The sequence below is a fragment of the Coregonus clupeaformis genome, chromosome 4 (assembly GCF_020615455.1).
Source record: "Coregonus clupeaformis isolate EN_2021a chromosome 4, ASM2061545v1, whole genome shotgun sequence".
NCBI classification, from domain to species: domain Eukaryota; kingdom Metazoa; phylum Chordata; class Actinopteri; order Salmoniformes; family Salmonidae; genus Coregonus; species Coregonus clupeaformis.
Genome location: NC_059195.1, coordinates 22,148,741 through 22,171,634, shown reverse-complemented (window position 1 = coordinate 22,171,634; position 22,894 = coordinate 22,148,741). Strand labels below are relative to the sequence as shown.

The 22,894-nt window shown below is 42.6% G+C and overlaps 1 protein-coding gene and 1 non-coding gene across 3 annotated transcripts; one reads left to right on the top strand and one right to left on the bottom strand.

The window, feature by feature from the left end:
• Window positions 1–6: 6 nt before the first annotated feature.
• Window positions 7–18,226, bottom strand: me3 (malic enzyme 3, NADP(+)-dependent, mitochondrial). Of its 2 annotated transcripts, none has more exons than XM_041867990.2 (15): window positions 17,901–18,226; window positions 16,844–17,064; window positions 11,998–12,128; window positions 11,596–11,745; window positions 11,421–11,496; window positions 11,124–11,285; window positions 10,598–10,701; window positions 10,387–10,496; window positions 10,018–10,115; window positions 9,131–9,244; window positions 8,731–8,836; window positions 8,389–8,531; window positions 8,018–8,191; window positions 2,890–2,988; window positions 7–2,736 (listed from the first exon to the last, which is right to left on the bottom strand). In XM_041867990.2, the coding sequence occupies exons 2-15, from the start codon at window positions 17,057–17,059 to the stop codon at window positions 2,575–2,577; spliced, it is 1,845 nt and encodes a 614-aa protein (XP_041723924.2). In that variant the 5' UTR covers window positions 17,060–17,064; window positions 17,901–18,226; the 3' UTR covers window positions 7–2,574. The 2 variants fall into 2 exon arrangements, with proteins under 2 accessions (XP_041723924.2, XP_041723915.2); XM_041867981.2 differs by having other exon boundaries at window positions 17,915–18,226.
• trnaa-cgc lies at window positions 987–1,060 on the top strand. The gene has a single exon. It is a non-coding gene; the product is annotated as a tRNA-Ala (tRNA).
• Window positions 18,227–22,894: the final 4,668 nt, after the last annotated feature.

Genomic DNA, 22,894 nt, shown 5'->3' with positions numbered 1-22,894 from the left:
ACAATATTCACTTAGTCTTTTTTATTCCCTTCAAAAACATACATTCTTCCTTGAAAACCCAAAATAGAATTCCTTCTGTGGTGCATCACACCTAAGCAGAGCATAATATTCTCTGGAGAAAAAGGAAAGATAAGATTTACCATGTCTGTCATTACCTTTGGCAAAAACACCTAAACCGAAACAGGCAACACTTTATACAAAAAAACAACACAAAAAAAAGATGCAACCCCCTCCATTATTTAAAAAAGCATACCCAAAGGGTCAATCACATATGTAATCATTATGGCGCTACACTTGCTCTCGAGAACCCAAGGCATTAACAAGGCATTCTGCCTTCTCCCAAGGGTTCTCAGCTATAAGCACTGCTTACCGGTGAGACCATGTGAACTATAATCAATGCTCTGTTTTAACGTTTAGAAACGTCAATAATCATCGTTGTGATACGGTTTTTGAAACATATGGAACTTATCTTTCATATCAGCGAGAAATAATCTTTCAAATAAAAAAGATTAACTTACTGTAGCAGGTTTGCAGACATCCATACAGCTGTATGCCTCCAGCCGACAAACTACACTTCCGCTACACTTCCTCTTCAGTTATGCTTACACAGGTGTTCGAGCATGATAGATTGCTAATAAGCACAGGTGGTCACCTCGGTCTTCTGTAAACAAGCGCTGTAACATGGAGATATGGCCCTGTGGGAACACTAACCCAAGAAAAGGTGTGTAGCAATTTAAAGTTTGGTTTTCAGAAAAATAATTGCTGATATGAAAGCTACTTTCCTTATGTTCCCAAAATCATACCATAAGCGATGCGTGTTAACGTTCAGAACAAGCGTCGGGGCTCTTAACAAAACTCCCCCAGCCAGAAGTTACCTTCATGAATAGACACTAAAGGTAGTTAGCGTCTATGAATGGGCTAGCGGTACATTAGTGCTTGTTAAAGCTTCCTCTGTACACAAACATTGGGCACCTCACAAACCTGAAGTCCCTTGTGGCTCAGTTGGTAGAGCATGGCGCTCGCAATGCCAGGGTTGTGGGTTCAATTCCCACAGGGGACGAGTACGGAGAAATAAATAAAAAAGTATGAAATGTATGCACTCACTACTGTAAGTTGCTCTGGATAAGAGTGTAAAAGTCAGTTCCTGCTGGTAGTGATAAAAACATGTAGCTAGGCATCTCATTAAAACTCTGACACGCATCAACAGAGAATCTGTGACAAAGTCTAGAGGAAAAATACAAGATGAACAGGGAGTGTTCTATTTTAGATCCTAAATTCTATAGGTTGACTATCTGGCCTTCTTCTAACCCAGGCTTTGGCAGGAGTGTAGCCTAAAGTATGAAGTGATAACAGGGAGCAAGAAGTTGTCAATTAATTATATATTGGAGTTATGCTTTAAAATCAATGATACAGCAGGTACTGCCGTGTGAACTGGCTTGTACATATAATTCTTTGCTACTATCTGATAGAATCCTCCAACTAAAGACTATAATCTGCAGGATATTACATTGTGAGGTCAGGAGGTCAAACAGAAGCAGGCACTATGAGGGTTTGTGTGTTTATGTCCGGACAAGAGGTCCATCTTAATAGTCTAAAACTGGGGGTCTCCTCCTATTCTTGTCTCCTCTCTTTTATCTAGACTAATTTAAAAAAAATGGACAGGTAAAGGTGATATGGTGCATGACTAATGGGATTCACCTGTCCACTTTTCCAAGCGAAGGAAGCGAGGTAAGACTATTGAGATACACCCTACAATAGATGACAGAGACCTTTCGTAATATGCAATTTCTTCCCAATGTTAGCCTATTAGTTATTAAAGCTAGTCCACACATGCTCAACGGAGTGTGTTATTAGGGGTTTGGTGATAGGATAACATAGTGCTGTCTACAGTCTGTCTCCAGATTCTGTATCAATCACAGATAAATTATTCCAAGGTAATGGAATATAGAAACATAGAAATAGAATGTATAGAACAGATAGGGTTCCCTCAAGTTATACATGAAACGTTGTGGCACTAACCTGGCAATTCGATTGTATGGATACACTGTTGTAGATATATATGGTAAACAAAGCAATTACAAAAGTCAAGGGAGACATCAAATGACTGAGCCTTCAAAAATACCCCTTAAAAATAATATTTTTGCTGGCTAACCATTTGTCATCTACAGATGTACATCCTATGTATTACATTTCGTTGGGCACTGGGGAGTGTCTAAAGGCGTCTCGTCTTGATGACCTAACTGCAGAAGGCATTGGGCGCGTTCCTCTGCCCAGGCGTTGCTGACACATGCCAGATCTTACAACGGCTGGATAGGTATTTTATGTATGAGTTAACCACATGTTATAGCAATCTGGTGCCCAAAGGCACAGTTGATGACGTGGAACGCAACCATTGGTTGATGCATGCAACGTCTGAGCAGGGGAACGCAACCGTTGAGTGATGATTGTTGAAATAATGCGAAATCTGGAGAGGAGGGCAGCTGCACATGTCTGATATGTGTAGCTCCCTTGTGCTGTACTGAGAGGGATTGAACGTTGGGGATAGAAAGAGAGATGGCTGATAGGAGATGGAGTTCACACGTCCTGGACTTTCATGGCGTCCTGGGGCCAGTTGTAGGTGTCCTGGACGAAGGAGTCGTAGTTGGGGCTGTAGACATGGGAGAGCACAAACGCCTCCTTGTCCTTGGGCTCCGGGTACAGGGAGGCGATGTTGTGTCTGTACGCATAGTCCACCACCTGAGAGATGGGTAGAGAGAAAGATAAAATAGTTACACAGAGCGCTGATGTATTGACATGGAGAAAGTGTCTTTCTCTGCAGTAACACATCTGTGTGGATGTGGGAATGTAATACTGGTATTGATGGTTTGTGGGGTGGTGTCAGTCTCTAACCTTGACAGCGATCTTAAAGGACACCTCTCTGATGCTGTTGAGTGGAGGGTAGAGTCTTCCCTCAGCCAGGTGCTCCTCTGTTACCATGTCAGCTATCGCCTGAGAGAGAGAGAGAGAAACAGGAAATGAAAAAGAGGAGTAAAGAAATAAGGGCTATATACTCCAGCACTTTGGATTTGAAATGATACAATGACTGAGGTTAAAGTGCAGACTGTTTCTAAACACTTCTACAATAATGTGGATGCTACCATGATTATGGATAATCCTGAATGAATCGTGAATAATGATGAGTGAGAAAGTTAGACACATATCATGCCCCCAAGACACGCTAACTTCTCACCATTACAATAACAGGGAAGGTTAGCATTTTCTTGGGGGGTATGATATTTATTCCTTTAACTTTCTCATTCATCATTATTCACGATTCATTCAGGATTATCCGTAATCATGGTAGCATCCACATTAATGTAGAAGTGTTTAGAAACATTATATTCTTATTTACAATAAAAGTGACTCCAAAATGACAATACATTATTTACATTCATTTCTGTTGGGCACAAAATAATCTGAAACGCAACCAAAACAAACAGCAAATGCATCCAACAAGTTTGTAGTCACAAGCTTGATGTAGTCATTGTGTGCTATGAATATGGGACCAAATACTAAACTTTGGACAAATGTAATACACATAAGTGAATTTGTCCCAATACTTTTGGTTCCCTAAAATGGGGTGACTATGTACAAAAAGTGCTGTAATTTCTAAACAGTTCACCCGATATGGATGAAATACCCCTAAAATAAAGCTGACAGTCTGCACTTTAACCTCATAGCCATCATATCACTTCAAATCCAAAGCCCTGAAGTACATAGCCAAAACAACAACAAATGTGTCACTGTCCCAATACTTTTGGAGCCCACTGTATTTATTTAGATCAATGATTATTTAAAGAAAGGGAGAATCCATCCATGAATACAGTGCATTCGGAAAGTATTCAGGCCCCTTTACTTTTTCCACATTTTGTTACGTTACGGCTTTATTCTAAAAATGATTAGATGAAGACAAAGAAATGATCAGTCTATAATTTTAATGGTAGGTTTATTTCAACAGTGAGAGACAGAATAACAACAAATAAAATCCAGAAAAAAATGTTATAAATTGATTTGCATTTTAATGAGGGAAATAAGTATTTGACCCCCTCTCAATCAGAAAGATTTCTGGCTCCCAGGTGACTTTTATACAGGTAACGAGCTGAGATTAGGAGCACACTCTTAATGGGAGTGCTCCAAATCTCAGCTTGTTACCTGTATAAAAGTAACCTGTCCACAGAAGCAATCAATCAATCAGATTCCAAACTCTCCACCATGGCCAAGACCAAAGAGCTCTCCAAGGATGTCAGGGACAAGATTGTAGACCTACACAAGGCTGGAATGGGCTACAAGACCATCGCCAAGCAGCTTGGTGAGAAGGTGACAACAGTTGGTGCGATTATTCGCAAATGGAAGAAACACAAAAGAACTGTCAATCTCCCTCGGCCTGGGGCTCCATGCAAGATCTCACCTCGTGGAGTTGCAATGATCATGAGAACGGTGAGGAATTAGCCCAGAACTACACGGGAGGATCTTGTCAATGATCTCAAGGCAGCTGAGACCATAGTCACCAAGAAAACAATTGGTAACACACTACGCCGTGAAGGACTGAAATCCTGCAGTGCCCGCAAGGTCCCCCTGCTCAAGAAAGCACATATACATGCCCGTCTGAAGTTTGCCAATGAACATCTGAATGATTCAGAGGAGAACTGGGTGAAAGTGTTGTGGTCAGATGAGACCAAAATGGAGCTCTTTGGTATCAACTCAACTCGCCGTGTTTGGAGGAGGAGGAATGCTGCCTATGACCCCAAGAACACCATCCCCACCGTCAAACATGGAGGTGGAAACATTATGCTTTGGGGGGGTTTTTCTGCTAAGGGGAGAGGACAACTTCACCGCATCAAAGGGACGATGGACGGGGCCATGTACCGTCAAATCTTGGGTGAGAACCTCCTTCCCTCAGCCAGGGCATTGCAAATGGGTCGTGGATGGGTATTCCAGCATGACAATGACCCAAAACACACGGCCAAAGCAACAAAGGAGTGGCTCAAGAAGAAGCACATTAAGGTCCTGGAGTGGCCTAGCCAGTCTCCAGACCTTAATCCCACATAAAATCTGTGGAGGGAGCTGAAGGTTAGAGTTGCCAAACGTCAGCCTCGAAACCTTAATGACTTGGAGAAGATCTGCAAAGAAGAGTGGAACAAAATCCCTCCTGAGATGTGTGCAAACCTGGTGGCCAACTACAAGAAACGTCTGACCTCTGTGATTGCCAACAAGGGTTTTGCCACCAAGTACTAAGTCATGTTTTGCAGAGGGGTCAAATACTTATTTCCCTCATTAAAATGCAAATCAATTTATAACATTTTTTACATGCGTTTTTCTGGATTTTTGTTGTTGTCATTCTGTCTCTCACTGTTCATATAAACCTACCATTAAAATTATAAACTGATCATTTCTTTGTCAGTGGGCAAACGTACAAAATCAGCAGGGGATCAAATACTTTTTTCCCTCACTGTATATATATTTTTTATCAATCTACACACAATACCCCATAATGACAAAGCAAAAACAGGTTAAGACATTTTTGCAAATGTATTAAAAATAAAATATCCCATCTACAAGCTTAGCACATCTGTATTTGGGGAGTTTCTCCCATTCTTCTCTGCAGATCCTCTCAAGCTCTGTCAAATTGGATGGGGAGCTTCGCTGCACAGTTATTTTCAGGTCTCTCCAGAGATGTTCGATGGGGTTCAAGTCTGGGCTCTGGCTGGGCCACTCAAGGACATTCAGAGACTTGTCCCGAAGCCACTCCTGCTTTGTCTTGGCTGTGTGCTTAGGGTCTTTGTCCTGTTGTAAGGTGAACCTTTGCCCCAGTCTGAGGTCCTGAGCGCTCTGGAGCAGGTTTTCATCAAGGATTGCGCTCTACTTTACTCCGTTCATCTTTCCCTTGATCCTGACTAGTCTCCCAGTCCCTGTCACGGAAGAACATCCCCACAGCATGATGCTGCCACCACCATGCTTCACCGTAGGGATGGTGCCAGGTTTCCTCCAGATGTGATGCTTGGCATTCCGGCCAAAGAGTTAAATCTTGGTTTCATCAGACCAGAGAATCTTTAGGTGAGAGTCCTTTAGGTGCCTTTTGGCAAACTCCAAGCAAGCTGTCATGTGCCTTTTACTGAGGAGTAGCTTCCGTCTGGCCACTCTACCATAAAGGCCTGATTGGTGGAGTGCTGCAGAGATGGTTGTCCTTCTGGAAGGTTCTCCCATCTCCACAGAGGAACTCTGGAGCTCTGTCAGAGTGACCATCGGGTTCTTGGTCACCTCCCTGACCAAGGCCCTTCTTCCCCGATTGCTCAGTTTGGCTGGGCGGCCAGCTCTAGGAAGAGTCTTGGTGGTTCCACACTTCTTCCATTTAAGAATGATAGAGGCCACTGTGTTCTTGTGAACCTTCAATGCTGCAGACATTTTTTGGTACCCTTCCCCAGATCTGTACCTCGACGCAATCCTGTCTCGGAGCATCTTGGTCAATTCCTTCAACCTCATGTCTTGTTTTTTGCTCTGACATGCACTGTCAACTGTGGGTCCTTATATAGACAGGTCTGTGCCTTTCCCAATCATGTCCAATCAATTGAATTTACCACAGGTGGACTCCAATCAAGTTGTAGAAACATCTCAAGGATGATCAATGGAAACAGGATGCACCTGAGCTCAATTTTGAGTCTCATAGCAAAGGGTGTGAATACTTATGTAAATAAGGTATTTATGTTTAATATTTTTAATAGACTTGCAAAAAAATCTAAAAACCTGTTTTCGCTTTGTCATTATGGAGTATTGTGTGTAGATTGATGAGGAAAAAATGTAATCTAATCCATTTTAGAAAAAGGCTGTAATGTAACAAAATATGGAAAAAGGGAAGGGGTCTGAATACGCACAGTATATTGAAAGAGTGCCTATTTGCTACTTTGCAGGTGTGGTCCTTGAGTTGCCTTTCCTCCCACAGACACGTTTCCGTAAAATCCCTGCTTCACTCCTCCCGCAGCCGTTGGATAGGCCTATAATGCCGATATGCTAGTCTAATTTACTTTCACTTGCCCACTGTAACCTACTGTTATCCTACATGTTATGGGTCCTCAATCTAGTGGGCCGTTGTAGGTTTAGTATGGGCTGCAAAATAGCGATGTTGTAGCAAATTTGGAGGGCAGCTCGACATGGGACACATACACACTCATAGCTCCTGGTCTCCAGGATCCCAAGATAATTAACCTACAGTCGTTAAAAGGATAGTTGCCATAAGGGGGAATTACTGTTAGTTAAGCACCATTGATAAGGTCATTATTTGCAATTATGCACAGATGTTTTGTTCCCTCCCCCTATTCTGAACATCCCTTTCATAATTTAGGCCTAGCTGTTCGTCTAGGCTACGCAGCAGAACGTTGCAGTGAATTCGGAGGGCAGACTGACAGGGACTCAGACGTAGGTCTCTTCGCAGTCAGTGACAAGAGAGTTTCTTCATTTGGTTGTGCTAATAACGCATCATGGCCGTTTTACTAGAGTGTATGCCAATAGTCTGAAGTTGCCAGGGGGAAATTGGTGTGTGTGTGTGCACAGTGACGCCGGTTATACGTGCATGTGCGCCAAACCTCGCCTCTCATTCATTTAGCATTTTGGATGTGTCTCCCTGCACACTTTAACCACGTATTTAGAAATCACCCAGTTTTCCAACCGCACCAATATTTCTACTTTCATTTTTCAAACGACACAAGGTAAATTAGAAAAATAATATCAACATTTAATTTTTACAGGGTAGAAAAATTAGAAATAGAAACTGTTTCAATTTTACAAGTGGATCAGAAAATGTTGAAATTGAAACTAATATTATATTATTCAACTTCAACAATAGTATTAGATAATTGGATTGATAAGTATTACACGCACCCTTTACCTCTACTGTTTGGGAATGTTTGTATGTCTTTAGTTGAAATGTTTTACGAATGTTTTATGTCTTTATTTGAAAATGTCAAATTAAAAGACAAACAGTTACCTCGGCTGTGGTGAGGAAGATGTCGTCAGAGATTTGGCGCACCCCGCAGGCGATGACCCCCAACGCCACGCCAGGGAACACGTAGGCGTTGTTCCCCTGGCCGGGGATGAAGGAGCGCCCGTCAGCCAGGGTCACCTTATTAAAGGGGCTGCCACTCGCAAAGATGCCCCGCCCCTGGGAGAGAGGGAGCGAGCGAGACAGAAAGTGAGAGAGGGAGCAAAAGAGGCAAAGAGAGAGAGCATTCATTCTATTTCAGATCATTCTATTTCTATGACAGCAAGCATATTTAGTAAGCGCACATTGATTGGCACTCAAACAAGGGAACAGTAAGTGAATGTCTATTCTCTAGGTTAGGGTCAGAGTTTCAGTACCTCGGTTAGTTGGTAGCACTGCTCGGCGGTGCACTCTGCCTTGCTGGTGGGGTTGCTCAGGGCGAAGATGATGGGCCTCTCGTTGAAGGACGCCATGTCCTTGATGATATTCTCAGTAAAAGCCCCTCCGATGGCCGCCACTCCTGCACATAGGAAAGAGTACTGAGTGTGAGAACAAAACAAGCATATCTTCCTGAGATGCTCTGCAATGTTGATTATCTGTCCAGTGTCCATTTCTGGTCCATTTCTAAAGAAACATTCTGAAGAAGTTTTGTGCCTAGAGTCCATGACAGATGAGCCCTATTTACACAGGTTAGCCAATAAGTGATCATGGTGACTGACCGATGATGGCAGTGGGCTTGACGGTGTGCACCACCTCCTCCAGGGTCTTGATATGGGCGTGGTCGTGGGCAAACTCCTCCTTCTCATGGTTCAGGTTTCCTCTGCCCTGTGGGTCACACCATGGAAACGTCAGTCTGACATACAACTGGATCCAGTTCAGGAGGGGGTAGCGTTCTGAACGTTGCCCATAGAACTGACTGACATTATTCCCTATTCTACATGACAGTGCAGCATAACTGATCTACATGATATTTCTATCTGAAAGTTCTGTAACATTGCATCCTACTGAACACGACCCATGTCTTGGTGGACAGCTCAGGAGAAGGCTGATCAGATCAGCGTTTTGAAGCTATTCAAGTGTATTAGGAGGTTATCTATGATATTATGGTATTGCCGTTACCTTGACGATGAGGCCCCTGGAGTCGACCATCCAGATCTTCTTTGCGGCTTCCGTGGCTGACACGCCCTCCTTCGCCATGGCCATGATTAGCAGGTGGGCGATGCCCAGTGCAGCCTGGGTAAAAAAAAGCAGTGGTAAAGTCCTTAAATAAAAATACTTTAAAGTACTACTTAAGTAGTTTTGGGGGTATCTGTACTTCACTATTTCTATTTTTTACAACTTTTACTTCACTACATTCCTAAAGAAAAAAACATACTTTTTACTCCATACATTTTCCCTGATACCCAAAAGTACTTATTACATTTTGAATACTTAGCAGGACATGAAAATGGTCATATTCACGCACTTATCAAGAGAACATCCCTGGTCATCCCTACTGCCTCTGATCTGGCGGACTCACTAAACACACATGCTTTGTTTGTAAATTATGTCGGAGTGTGCCCCTGGCTATCCGTAAATAAAATACAAAAATAAAATGATGCCGTCTGGTCCGCTTAATATAAGGACCTTGAATAACTTATACTTTTGATACTTTAGTATATTTAAGCAATTCCATTTACTTTTGATACTTAAGTATATTTAAAACCAAACACTTTTACTCAAGTAGTATGTTACTGGGTGACTTTCACTTTTACTTGAGTCATTTTCTATTAAGGTATCTTTACTTTTACTCAAGTATGACAAATTGGGTACTTTTTCCAAGACATGATGCATCCTGCTACCAAGCAATCTACCCAATCACTGCCATGCAACATGATGATTATCAAGCCATTTCATCTGCATGCTTGTGTTATCTTTCAAGGCTTGATTCAAGAGAGTGAGGTTTCCAAACGTTAACAAGTTTTGGAGTTTATAATTAACACAGATCAGCACGTTTGTCCTCTTACCTCCCCTGCCCCCTGGAACACAAAGGTGTGGTCTGACAGTTTGTTCTTGGTCATCTTCAGAGCAGCCAAGACCCCAGCTACTGCTACTGAGGCTGTGCCTGGGAGAGGGAGAGAGTGAATGAGACAGGGAGAGAAAGAGACAAGCACAGGAGAAAGAAGGGAGAGGGTGAGAAACACAAGGGATGGGTTTTTACAGTTGCGTTCAGAAGTCAGAATGGTTTGGCACATCCATCTTTCAACAGTACACAAAACTCTATAATGTGTTTCTGACTAAGACCACAGGAGGGCATCAGTAATCCATATAGCAAATAGGGGGTATGGAGTGCGAGTAGATTTTCTACAGGGACAAAGAGAAAGAGAGAGAGTTACCTTGGATGTCGTCGTTGAAGGTGCAGTAGTGGTTGCGGTATTTGTTGAGGAGGCGGAAGGCGTTGGAGTTGGCAAAGTCCTCAAACTGGATCAGACAGTTCATTCCGTACCTGCAGCGTGGAGCAGTGAACAGTCGGTCTGATGGTCAAATTACACACACACACACACACACACACACACACACACACACACACACACACACACTACCCACTTGTCAGTAACTGCCTGCATGAACTCATCGATGAGGTCATCGTACTCCTTTCCTCTGATCCTCTTGTGCTTCAGGCCGATGTACAGGGGGTCTTCCAGGAGTGCCTGATCAAAGATAAAATGTCACCCTCAAGCTCTATGACGAGGGCCTCTAGGAAATAAGGGAAGTAACTAAGTGATAGTGGAGCCCTGAATTCCAAATCAACATCTAGCACCTGTCCAACCCCTTCAGAGCTACAGGAGGGGATAGGGGGGAGGGGCTAGGGGTCCATTTGGAATTGAACAACACTGTTATGCAATCTTGGTGAATCCCTAAATTATTGTATTCTTACCTTGAGCCTACTTAGATCTCACTGCCATACAACTTCCAGCAGCATATTTAGTTCATTTACATTTAAGTCATTTAGCATAGGTAAGATACTTTTTTTCTTCTATATGGCTGGATCAAATGATAAGGACCATGATATTGGCCTACGGAGGTCCATCAGGCCTGGGTGTTTCCTGATGGAGTGTCCCGGTAGAAGTACCTGGTTGTCGGTGCCTACGTCCAGCAGAACTGGCAGACACTGCTGGGGTGGCACTCCTCCGCAGGCCGTGTACAGGGCCAGTTTACCCACGGGGATGCCCATGCCGTAGCTGCCCAGGTCGCCCAGACCCAGGATACGCTCTCCGTCCGTCACCACAATGGCCTGGGGATACACACACATGGTTTGGTTCACATGGTGAAACTTGTAGTCTCCACCTATGGGAGCCTTATGCTGTTTACATCCTTATGTCAACATCCTGTACCACGGAGTAAAGTGTGTGTGTTAGGTACTCCTTACCTTGATGTTCTCCTCAGGCCAGGAGTTGAGCATGGTGGCAATGTGGCCTTTATCATGGATGGTGATGAAGAGACCTCTGTGGGATACATGCTAACACTTCAGAACCACTGAGCCACTATCATCACACAACAATTCACTGTGTGTGCGTGTGTGTGTGCGTGCGTTTCATGCCTACCGTGGTCTCCTGAAGGCCAGTCCATACTGTTGGCAGGCCAGCCCTACAGTGGGGGTATAGACGATGGGCATGAACTCCTCTACATCAGACGTCAGCAGGCGGTAAAATAACTTCTCATTCCTGTCCTGCAGAGTCATCAGCAAGATGTACCTGAGAGAGAGAGAGATAGAGGAAGAGAGAGAGAGAGACAGAGAGAGAGAAATGGTGAGAGATTGAGAGAGTTGGAAATGGAGAGAGAGAGAGAGGAGAGAGAGAGCAGAAGGAGATGTAGGACAAGGTGAAACAGAGAGCAGTAAGTGATAAGAGAGGGAGGAAAGCTACTGTATTTCTGTGTATTTTTAGCCATCATAGACTATGTGTGTTGTGTGTGTGTTTTATTTGTATCAGAGTGTGTGTGCTCACTTGTCAAGGGGGTTGCGGCCCTCGTAGCTCTTCATGATGCGGAGCACCTGGACGTCCTGGGAGAGGTAGACGGGGGGCAGCAGGCCGTGGATGCCCAGCTGCAGGCGCTCCTGCAGGGTGAAGGCCATGCCCTGCAGAAGATTGGAGGAGCACACATCCAACATAAGGGTCAACGATCGCTCTGTGTCACAGACACCATCCAATGTTGTAGCATTGGTCTAGCTAGCATTGATCTAGCTAGCTCTGGTTCACATAAACACCCAGTTATCAGGCCTTTACAATTATTGTCTTCAATAGAGAAGCTTTAGATCGTTAGCTGTGTTGTGGTTCTGATCATGTCTTGAGCATTCCTTTAATTAGGTCATTGCATGAAGGGAAATTCATATAGTTGCTCAGTGGGCTGACCGGACCCCGACTTTGTGGTCTGGTTGTGGTTAGTGCCACTACTCTGTCATGTCAGTATTCTGGCGTTCCCTCTTTCTCACACACTCACTCTACCTCTTCTTTCTTTCTTCAATGGAAATAATTATTCTGAAAGCAAGAGGTGCGTCATGGAAATAAATCGCATTTTTAAACGTTTTCAGGAACTTGCTACTGTAAATGTACCACTATTGTAGTGTCACTATGTCAAGTTGTGATAGTCTAATGTGACACTTGCACCTGGGGTTTGGTCCATTAATAATAAACGGCTAATATGTTAATCACAGTGACAATCTCCGGGGGTTTTCTGGATCAAAAAGGGACTTAGGTGGTGGGCGTGGCAGGGGGCGTTGCAATGTTGGTGAGGCTGAATTTAAGAGAACATTTTAGAGGTCCCCATCTTGGCGGTGTAGAGAAATCGTAGAATTTTGAAGCCAATTTTGTACAATTCTACTAATTTCTCCATGAAATTAAGTCTTTAAGATCTGCATGGTCTTGCCCCTCCACCCCTATGCCGGCATATCATGCTCAAGGAAAGCACCTCCAGGATAGCAAGGGAAGTAACTAGAGGGGATTGCATTGTCCCTTTTCGACACAGTAAATTCGATCAAATTGGCCTTCTCTGTTAGAGCTACAATATACTGGAATGCAATGCCTAGGGACTTGAGAACCTGCACTGATTATTGTACTTTTAAATTTAAATTGAAAACATGGATCAAATCTATCCAAACCTGTACACATGAATTATCTGTGGTTCCTCATATGTAAAGACAACAGTTGATGATAGTGTTTTTATTACGAATAAATTGTTGTTAGAATGATATATTATTGGATGTAATATATTTGTATTTTGTATTGTTTTAGTGAGTATTTGTATTGTGGCTGTGTAATTGCCCTTACCTGCCCTGGGACCACGGGTGTAAATTAGCTTTTGGCTAACCCCGGCACATTTACATGGATGTTGCATTATTGTAATATTGATGTTGATTAATGTGCATTGTCCCCTATAAATTAATTAATTAATACAAAAATAAAAAAAGTTCAGAGAATTGTTTTGCCGTTTTAAAGCAGATTTGCTGCAATTCTACACATTTTCACATGGAGCTGAAAGAAAATTTTGCAGTTTTAAAGTTAATTTCCTGCAATTCCATGCATTTTGCCATGGCTAATTCCGTGTTCTTCTTGGAATTTTCAATTCACCCTGACTGTCTAGCTTTTATTTTGGTAATTGTTAGTACTCAAAGATTATATTATGAAAAAATATATACAGTGCCTTCAGAAAGTATTCATACCCCTTGAATTATTCCACATTTCTTTTGTGTTACAGCCTGAATTCAAAATGGATTAAATATTTAAAAAATTCTCACACATCTACACACAATACCCCATAATGACAAAGTGAAAATATGTTTTTAGATATTTTTGCTAATTTAATGTAAATGCTATCTCATTTGCATAAGTATTCACACCCCTGAGCGAATACTTTGTAGAAGCACCTTTGGCAGTGATTACAGCTGTGAGTCTTTCTGGGTAAGTCTCTAACTGGTTTCCACACATGGATTGTGCAACATTTGCACATTATTCTTTTCAAAATTCTTCAAGCTCTGTCAAATTGGTTGCTGATCATTGCTAGACAACCATTTTAACTCAGGAACATTCACTGTCTTCTTGGTAAGCAACTCCAGTGTCGTTTTTTGGTTACTGTCCTGCTGAAAGGTGAATTCATCTCCCAGTGTCTGGTGGAAAGCAGACTGAACCAGGTTTTCCTCTAGGATATTGCCTGTGCTTAGCTCCATTCCGTTTATTTTTTCATCCTGAAAAAATCCCCAGTCCTTAACGATTACAAGCATACCCATAACATGATGCAGCCAATATGGAGAGTGGTACTCAGTAATGTGTTGTATTGAATTTGCCCCAAACACTTTGTATTCAGGACAAAAAGGTAATTCCTTTGCCACATGTTTTACAGTATTACTTTAGTGCCTTTTTGCAAACATGATGCATGGTTTTGAATATTTGTATTCTGTACAAGTTTCCTTCTTTTCACTCTGTCATTAAGGTTAGTATTGTAGAGTAACTAAAATGTTGTTGATCCATCCTCAGTTTTCTCCTATCACAGCCATGTAACTGTTTTAAAGTCACCATTGGCCTCATACTGAAATCCCCTGAGTGCTTTCCTAACTCTCCGGCAACCGAGGAAGGACACCTGTATCTTTGTAGGGAATGGGTGTATTGCTACACCATCCCAATTGTAATTAATAACGTCACCATGTTAAACACTATTATTGCACACAGAGTGAGTCCATGCAACTTATTATGTGACTTGTTATGCACATTTTTACTCCTGAACTTATTTAGGCTTTAAAAACACAATTTCACCTTGACATGATGGGGTATTGTGTGTAGGCCAGTGACACAAAATATCAATTTAAATCAAGTTTACATTCAGACTGTAACACAACAACATGTGGAAAAAGTCAAGGGGTGTGAATACTTTCTTGTCCATAATCTTTTCTACATACATTATATGTGTTTGTTTTTTTACACTGTTTGGATTTAGGTGCCCTGAAAAAATGCTTAGATGGCCTGCCCAAGGATTTCAATGGCGGATAAATTGCTACTCTCTCCTACTATGTGATGTTAAAGGGGATTTTCCCCAGAGTCAGATGAACTCGTGGATACCATTTTTATGTGTCTGTGTCCAGTATGAAGGAAGTTAGAGGTAGTTTCACAAGCCAATGCTAACTAGTGTTAGTGCAATGACTGGAAGTCTATGGGTATCTGCTATGGAACCTAATTTTAGTGGGGAATTTGAACTTGAGTGCATTGTTTCAGGAATCTAAGAACTGTTTGATGGTGTGATTGTTAAAATTGTTTGATAACTGGTGATATAAAATGTCCAGTAATATATCCTTGGCAAATCCTTCAATACGCTGAGGGGTGAATGGGACTGTGTTAGAGATTAATGATCATAATTGAGAGCAGACTTTGGAACAGTAGCCTAGAGGATGAAAGGTCATATATTGGTCCCTTTCTACAACTTAAATTCACAAAAAATGAAATTAAGTGCAAACAAACACATAAGTAATTCAACCACAAGATGGAAATACATTATTCGCACACTTATATATCAATCTGACACACATACACACACACAGATTAACAGAGTTAAAGTAACCCTGTGAGATAGAGAGCAGTTAAGGAGGCCCTAAAGTAAACCCATTAAGGAAGCACAGCTGACTAGTATGAAAATGTAGGCACTCACTAACTAAGTCGCTCTGGATAAGAGCGTCTGCTAAATGACTAAAATGTAAAATGTAAAAATGTAGTCACGGCAATTACACCTTCATAGATAGATAGATAGATAGATAAGTAGATGGAGAGAGAGGTGGGTAATGCAAAGAGCAGGCTAAAAACACATGTTCTGATTAACATTAACATATAGACCTATGCCCTATAATATGAAAACGTCTGGTGTACAAAACAGGCAGTCTAAAAAGGCCATCAGGTGCTTTGAGTGTTTTTTAAATCATGTTTTGCTCACATAGAAAGTGCAGAATAGCAGTTTTAACAATGGACACTTCCTGTCCAGTTTAGTCTCATTGGCTTCAACACAATGACCTAGAATAACCTGAAGAGGTGTGTGTCACATGGCCCATTTTGGACCGGGCTATAGAGATCCCAGGGCCCAATTGAACCTACATCTGAAGGGGCAAACAATATCAGAATCAGAACCTGAACCATACTAGCATTTCACTCTTCACCCTTTATGTCTATGTTACTACGACGTCCCACACCAGACAGCCACACTAGACACCCCCTTAACCTAAAGCTCTCTTATCAATGGGAACTTTGAATGGGAACTTTGATTGGCCTGATATCTACAGGTAGTTTTGCGAGCCAATGCTAACTAGCTTTTGCGCAATGACTATACCCATAGACTTCCAGTCATTGCACGAACGCTAGTTAGCATTGGTCCGCAAAACTACCTCCAACTTCCTTCATACTGGAGACAGACATAAAAATGGTATCCACGAGTTCATCTGACACTGGGGAAGTATCCCTTTAACTATGACTTCTCAACAGCATGTATTTTTAACCTGGGTACGGACCATTAATATAAACAAATACTGTACCCTGGCTCTCTGACGCACACACGTGGCATATTGCACATGAACAGAACACTCTCCCTCACTAAACTCCTACACATCTTATTCTAGATAGTGCACATATCAGAGATACTATGCATCAACTAGCCACACACACTTTAACTTTGTGACACCTGTGCTGCCTTAGAAGATCACCTGTTTAGTGTACGGTGCATCTTTACCCTTTGTAAAGCAACCTATAATCTAGATTTTCTAAACGAGAGCAGTGGCTTTTCATCTGATGGCACTGGACTGTCTGTAGAGGTCTAGGGTTTTACCTTGTTCAGGTGGGGGTTTCTGGTGATGTCATAGCCGCGCTTCTTGGTGTTGACGCTGCCCTTTCGGCTCGAGCCAGAGTGACACACTCTGACTGCCTCGAGGCAGGTCGCACGGGCCACGGTGTCAGGGTGGCCCGTTGCGCCCGCGAGGACCCTCATAGCGCCCGCTGTCATGCGTCTGCCAAGCGACACACTCCTGCCTGTTAGGGAGTTCATATTTCCTGTGAAGAGAGAGGGCGGGAGAGGGGATGTTGACTTTTCCTAAATCACCCGTTTAAAAAGAGAAGGGTGCAACTGCAGCCCGCAATTCAGGGCGTTCCTGCATGTGGGCATTCCTGCATCTGCAGAAACCCCTCTATATACTTCTATTGGTCCATTTTTAAGCTATGACTCCGGTACATAGGCGGGAGGCTGGGGGAGCTCCATTACAGTAGGTGGCGGTAATGCAGTATAAAGTTGGTTGCAAACTGTTGATAAACCCCACAATAAAACGCGGGGGCGACAACAGTTGCTAGCTATATGGGCACTGTTTTCCTGCTGTTCTGTTAATGAAGGCAGGGGTTCTGTAGGCATGAGCGAAGGACACTGTGTTAACTAGTCCTAAGGAGGACTACGGGTACACAGAAGGCAGGCCGGAGCGGGCGTTCATATGCAGTAACCAATGGGATGCTCGAGGGCACATGCAGGAACGCCCCGAATTGGGGCTGCAGTTACACACTATTGTTTAATTAAAAAAAGACCTAGAATTCCATGCACGCAATATGCATACCATCCAATTTCAGCATACAGTTGGCCTCCACATACAGTAGCCTAAACAACGTTAGGCCTTGAATCTATCAATTATGGCAAAGTATTTAATTCAATATGTAATTCAACACTCGCAGTTGGTAAACAACAGGTGCCACGATGATGATGATGGCAGTGTAAATACGGTGTTTATCAGTATCCATCCTAATCGACAAGTTAATTTTGCATCTTGTTAGGCAATGGTGAGCTATATATATGCGCTCCAAATATAGGCAGCAGAACACATTGTGTTATTTACAAAACAAAGTACCTTAAACTCGCTACCTGAAAACGTTGACGCTGCCCTTGAGTTCCTATCTGCAAAAAGCTTCAATCTTCATATGGTTTGGTGGCAGACGACTATCTCTCTCCGTCGCGATGTTTTTATCAGTGGATGTTGAGAACAGTGTGAAACAGCTGATACAAGCTTCGTTGACATTGAGGCTTTCACTTCCCATTGAATCTGTAGAAGAACCGCCCTTTTCGTCAAGACCGTCCAATCAGATAAAGCGAAATGTGGTTCATGTCCTTACCCTACGCTCCTCCCCTCCTGTTTCTGTGTACTGTATTTTCCATTGTTATAATTTGTAGCTCTTCCTGTATCCTACTAGCACAGACAGAAGGGATAACCCAGACACATCACAGGGGCTATAAAGCTGAAGCATCCGTTTAGAACGTTTTCTCACCACCAAATATGGTAGTGAGAGGAAGTCCAGTCGCGGGTAGTGGGAGAGGATGGAACTAGGTGAAACTGTGCCTACGTTTAGATAATTTTCTCATCGATGAAACTTCTGATCTCAATACATTTTCTGTTCCCAAAACTTAAATCTGTTACAAACACAGTGCACTGTTTTATAGACGCTTTGCCAAAGTTTTCAAAAATTGCGTTGTTTAGGAGTGCAATGTCGAGTTTGTGCACACGCGCACTACCTACTTGCTTGTTCCGCCCACTATGCTTCATTTGCTTCCACTGTAAACGACATAGATGAACTATCTTCGGTACTAGTGTAGGAGTCTTTGATCATATCCACATAACTGAATTGAACAGATGCTCTTTATACCTCTAATTCACTGACTGGGGGTGTTGTCTATTTTGGAAGCTAGAGAGGAAAGTGCACTACTTCTTTCTGTCATAATTAATACCATACAGACCATTGCAGTGGGAGTAAAACATATATATATTTTAAGAATACATGAAAATAAATTGAAGAGGACAATCAACCCCATCTCTGTAATTAAAAAAAAAAAATTCTAGACAAAACTAAATATATTTTCCAGCCATATGCTACTTTATTGCCCTGCTGGGATGTTCCTGTCCAGTCTGCAGATTCAGATTTACAGTACATTCGGAAAGTATTCAGACCCCTTGACTTTTTCCACATTTTGTTACATTACAGCCTTATTCTAAAATGGATAACATAATTTTTCCCCTCATCAATCTACACACAATACCACATAATGACAAAGCGAAAACAAGTTAAAAAAACAACAACAAATAGAAATACCTTATTTACATAGGTATTCAGACCCTTTGCTATGAGCCTTGGATTTGAGCTCAGGTACATCCTGTTTCAATTGATCATCCTTGAGATGTTTTTACAACTTGATTGGAGTCCACCTGTGGTAAATTCAATTGATTGGAAATGATTTGGAATATACAGTGAGGGAAAAAAGTATTTGATCCCCTGCTGATTTTGTACATTTGCCCATTGACAAAGACATGATCAGTCTATAATTTTAATGGTAGGTTTATTTGAACAGTGAGAGACAGAATAACAACAAAAAAATCCAGAAAAACGCATGTCAAAAATGTTATAAATTGATTTGCATTTTAATGAGGGAAATAAGTATTTGACCCCTCTGCAAAACATGACTTAGCACTTGGTGGCAAAACCCTTGTTGGCAATCACAGAGGTCAGACATTTCTTGTAGTTGGCCACCAGGTTTGCACACATCTCAGGAGGGATTTTGTCCCACTCCTCTTTGCAGATCTTCTCCAAGTCATTAAGGTTTCGAGGCTGACGTTTGGCAACTCAAACCTTCAGCTCCCTCCACAGATTTTCTATGGGATTAAGGTCTGGAGACTGGCTAGGCCACTCCAGGACCTTAATGTGCTTCTTCTTGAGCCACTCCTTTAATGCCTTGGCCGTGTGTTTTGGGTCTTTGTCATGCTGGAATACCCATCCACGACCCATTTTTAATGCCCTGGCTGAGGGAAGGAGGTTCTCAACCAAGATTTGACGGTACATGGCCCCGTCCATCGTCCCTTTGATGCGGTGAAGTTGTCCTGTCCCCTTAGCAGAAAAACACCCCCAAAGCATAATGTTTCCACCTCCATGTGTGACGGTGGGGATGGTGTTCTTGGGGTCATTGGCAGCATTCCTCCTCCTCCAAACATAGCGAGTTGAGTTGATGCCAAAGAGCTCGATTTTGGTCTCATCTGACCACAACACTTTCACCCAGTTCACCTCTAAATCATTCAGATGTTCATTGGCAAACTTCAGACGGGCCTGTATATGTGCTTTCTTGAGCAGGGGGACCTTGCGGGCGCTGCAGGATTTCAGTCCTTCACGGCGTAGTGTGTTACCAATTGTTTTCTTGGTGACTATGGTCCCAGCTGCCTTGAGATCATTGACAAGATCCTCCCATGTAGTTCTGGGCTGATTCCTCACCGTTCTCATGATCATTGCAACTCCACAAGGTGAGATCTTGCATGGAGCCCCAGGCCGAGGGAGATTGACAGTTCTTTTGTGTTTCTTCCATTTGCGAATAATCGCACCAACTTTTGTCACCTTCTCACCAAGCTGCTTGGCGATGGTCTTGTAGCCAATTCCAGCCTTGTGTAGGTCTACAATCTTGTCCCTGACATCCTTGGAGAGCTCTTTGGTCTTGGCCATGGTGGAGAGTTTGGAATCTGATTGATTGATTGCTTCTGTGGACAGGTGTCTTTTATACAGGTAACAAGCTGAGATTAGGAGCACTCCCTTTAAGAGTGTGCTCTTAATCTCAGCTCGTTACCTGTATAAAAGACACCTGGGAGCCAGAAATCTTTCTGATTGAGAAGGGGTCAAATACTTATTTCCCTCATTAAAATGCAAATCAATTTATAACATTTTTGACATGCGTTTTTCTGGATTTTTTTGTTGTTACTCTGTGTCTCACTGTTCAAATAAACCTACCATTCAAATTATAGACTGATCATTTCTTTGTCAGTGGGCAAACGTACAAAATCAGCAGGGGATCAAATACTTTTTTTCCTCACTGTAAGGTCCCACAGTTGACAGTGCATGTCAGAGCAAAAACCAAACCATGAGGTCGAAAGGAATTATCTGTAGAGCTCTGAGACAGGATTGTGTCGAGGCAGAGATAAGGGTACCAACAAATTTCTGCAGCATTGAAAGTTCCCAAGAACACAGTGTCCGCTATCTTTCTTAAATGGAAGCAGTTTGGAACCACCAAGACTCTTCCTAGAGCTGGCCGCCTGGCCAAACTGAGCAATTGGAGGATAAGGGCCTTGGTCAGGGAGGTGACCAAGAACCCAATGGTCACTCTGACAGAGCTCCAGAGTTCCTCTGTGGAGATGGGAAAACCTTCCAGAAGGACAACCATCTCTGCAACACTCCACCAATCAGGCCTTTATGGTAGAGTGACCAGACGGAAGCCACTCCTCAGTAAAAGGCACATGACCACCCGCTTGGAGTTTGCCAAATGGCACCTAAAGGACTCTCAGACCATGAGAAACAAAATTCTCTGGTCTGATGAAACCAAGATTGAACTCTTTGCCTGAATGCCAAGCATCACATCTGGAGGAAACCTGGCACCATCCCTACGGTGAAGCAAGGTGGTGGCAGCGTCATGCAGTGGGGATGTTTTTCAGCGGACGGGACTGGGAGACTAGTCAGGATCGAGGGAAAGATGAACAGAGCAAAGTACTGAGAGATCCTTGATGAAAACCTGCTCCAGAGCGCTCAGGACCTCAGACTGGGGCAAAGGCTCACCTTCCAACAGGACAACGACCCTAAGCACACAGCCAAGACAACGCAGGAGTGGCTTCGGGACAAGTTTCTGAATGTCCTTTAGTGGCCCAGCCAGAACCTGGACTTGAACCCGATCGAACATCTCTGGAGAGACCTGAAATTAGCTGTGCAGCGACGCTCCCCATCCAACCTGACAGAGCTTGAGAGGATCTGCAGAGAAGAATGGGAGAAACTCCCCAAATACAGGTGTGCCAAGCTTGTAGGGTCATACCCAAGAAGACCCGAGGCTGTATAGGCTGCCAAAGGTGCTTCAACAAAGTGCTGAGTAAAAGGTCTGAATACTTATGTAAATGAGTGTTATCAGCAAACATTTCTAAAAACCTGTTTTTGCTTTGTCATTATGGAGTATTGTGTGTAGATTGATGAGGGGGGAAAAACGATTGAATCAATTTTAGAATAAGGCTGTAATGTAACAAAATGTGGAAAAGGTCAAGGGGTCTGAATATTTTCAGAATGCACTGTATACCCACAGCGACATTGAGAAAAAGTGCAGCTGTTCCAAGGAGTGCACCACCATGCAGAGAAGTACTGCAGCGTGTTAAGTCAATGTCTCCCTCTGCTGGACCAATATTTACATTTACATTTTAGTCATTTAGCAGACGCTCTTATCCAGAGTGCATACATTATTTTTAATTTTTTTTCATACTGGCCCCCCGTGGGAATCAAACCCACAACCCTGGCGTTGCAAACGCCATGCTCTACCAACTGCTCTACCAGCATTTCTATCTTATGCATGTCTCAAGCTATTATTAGTTTAATAACATCTGAGAACCAGTGTAGATGAAAACGATGGTATTAAGAATTAAAAAGGCACACATCAGTTCTCTAAACCTATTTATTTAAAATGTGTTACATTTATAGTATATTCCCTGTAGAAAATATTTGTTCGAACCTAATTGATGCGAAACCTACATATACTGTACATAGGCAGAAGTAAAAAGACTCACATGTACACACAGCACTTTGTTTACCTAAAGCATCTCCATCTGTAATATATTTTATAAAAACTTCAGACAGGTTTGAAATGTAAAAATGTAATAGACGTATAACAATTTTCACTGTACAGTACGCTCGAACATGCCACACAAAGCAAGGCCAATGAAGATTTCACTTCACTTTCACCATACAACAGACAACTGTATAAACAACAGACAGAGAGAGGTAGGCCTACTTGGGCAAACCTGAACAAGAAACAGTCTCACACTACAGAATCTACAACAAAATACTC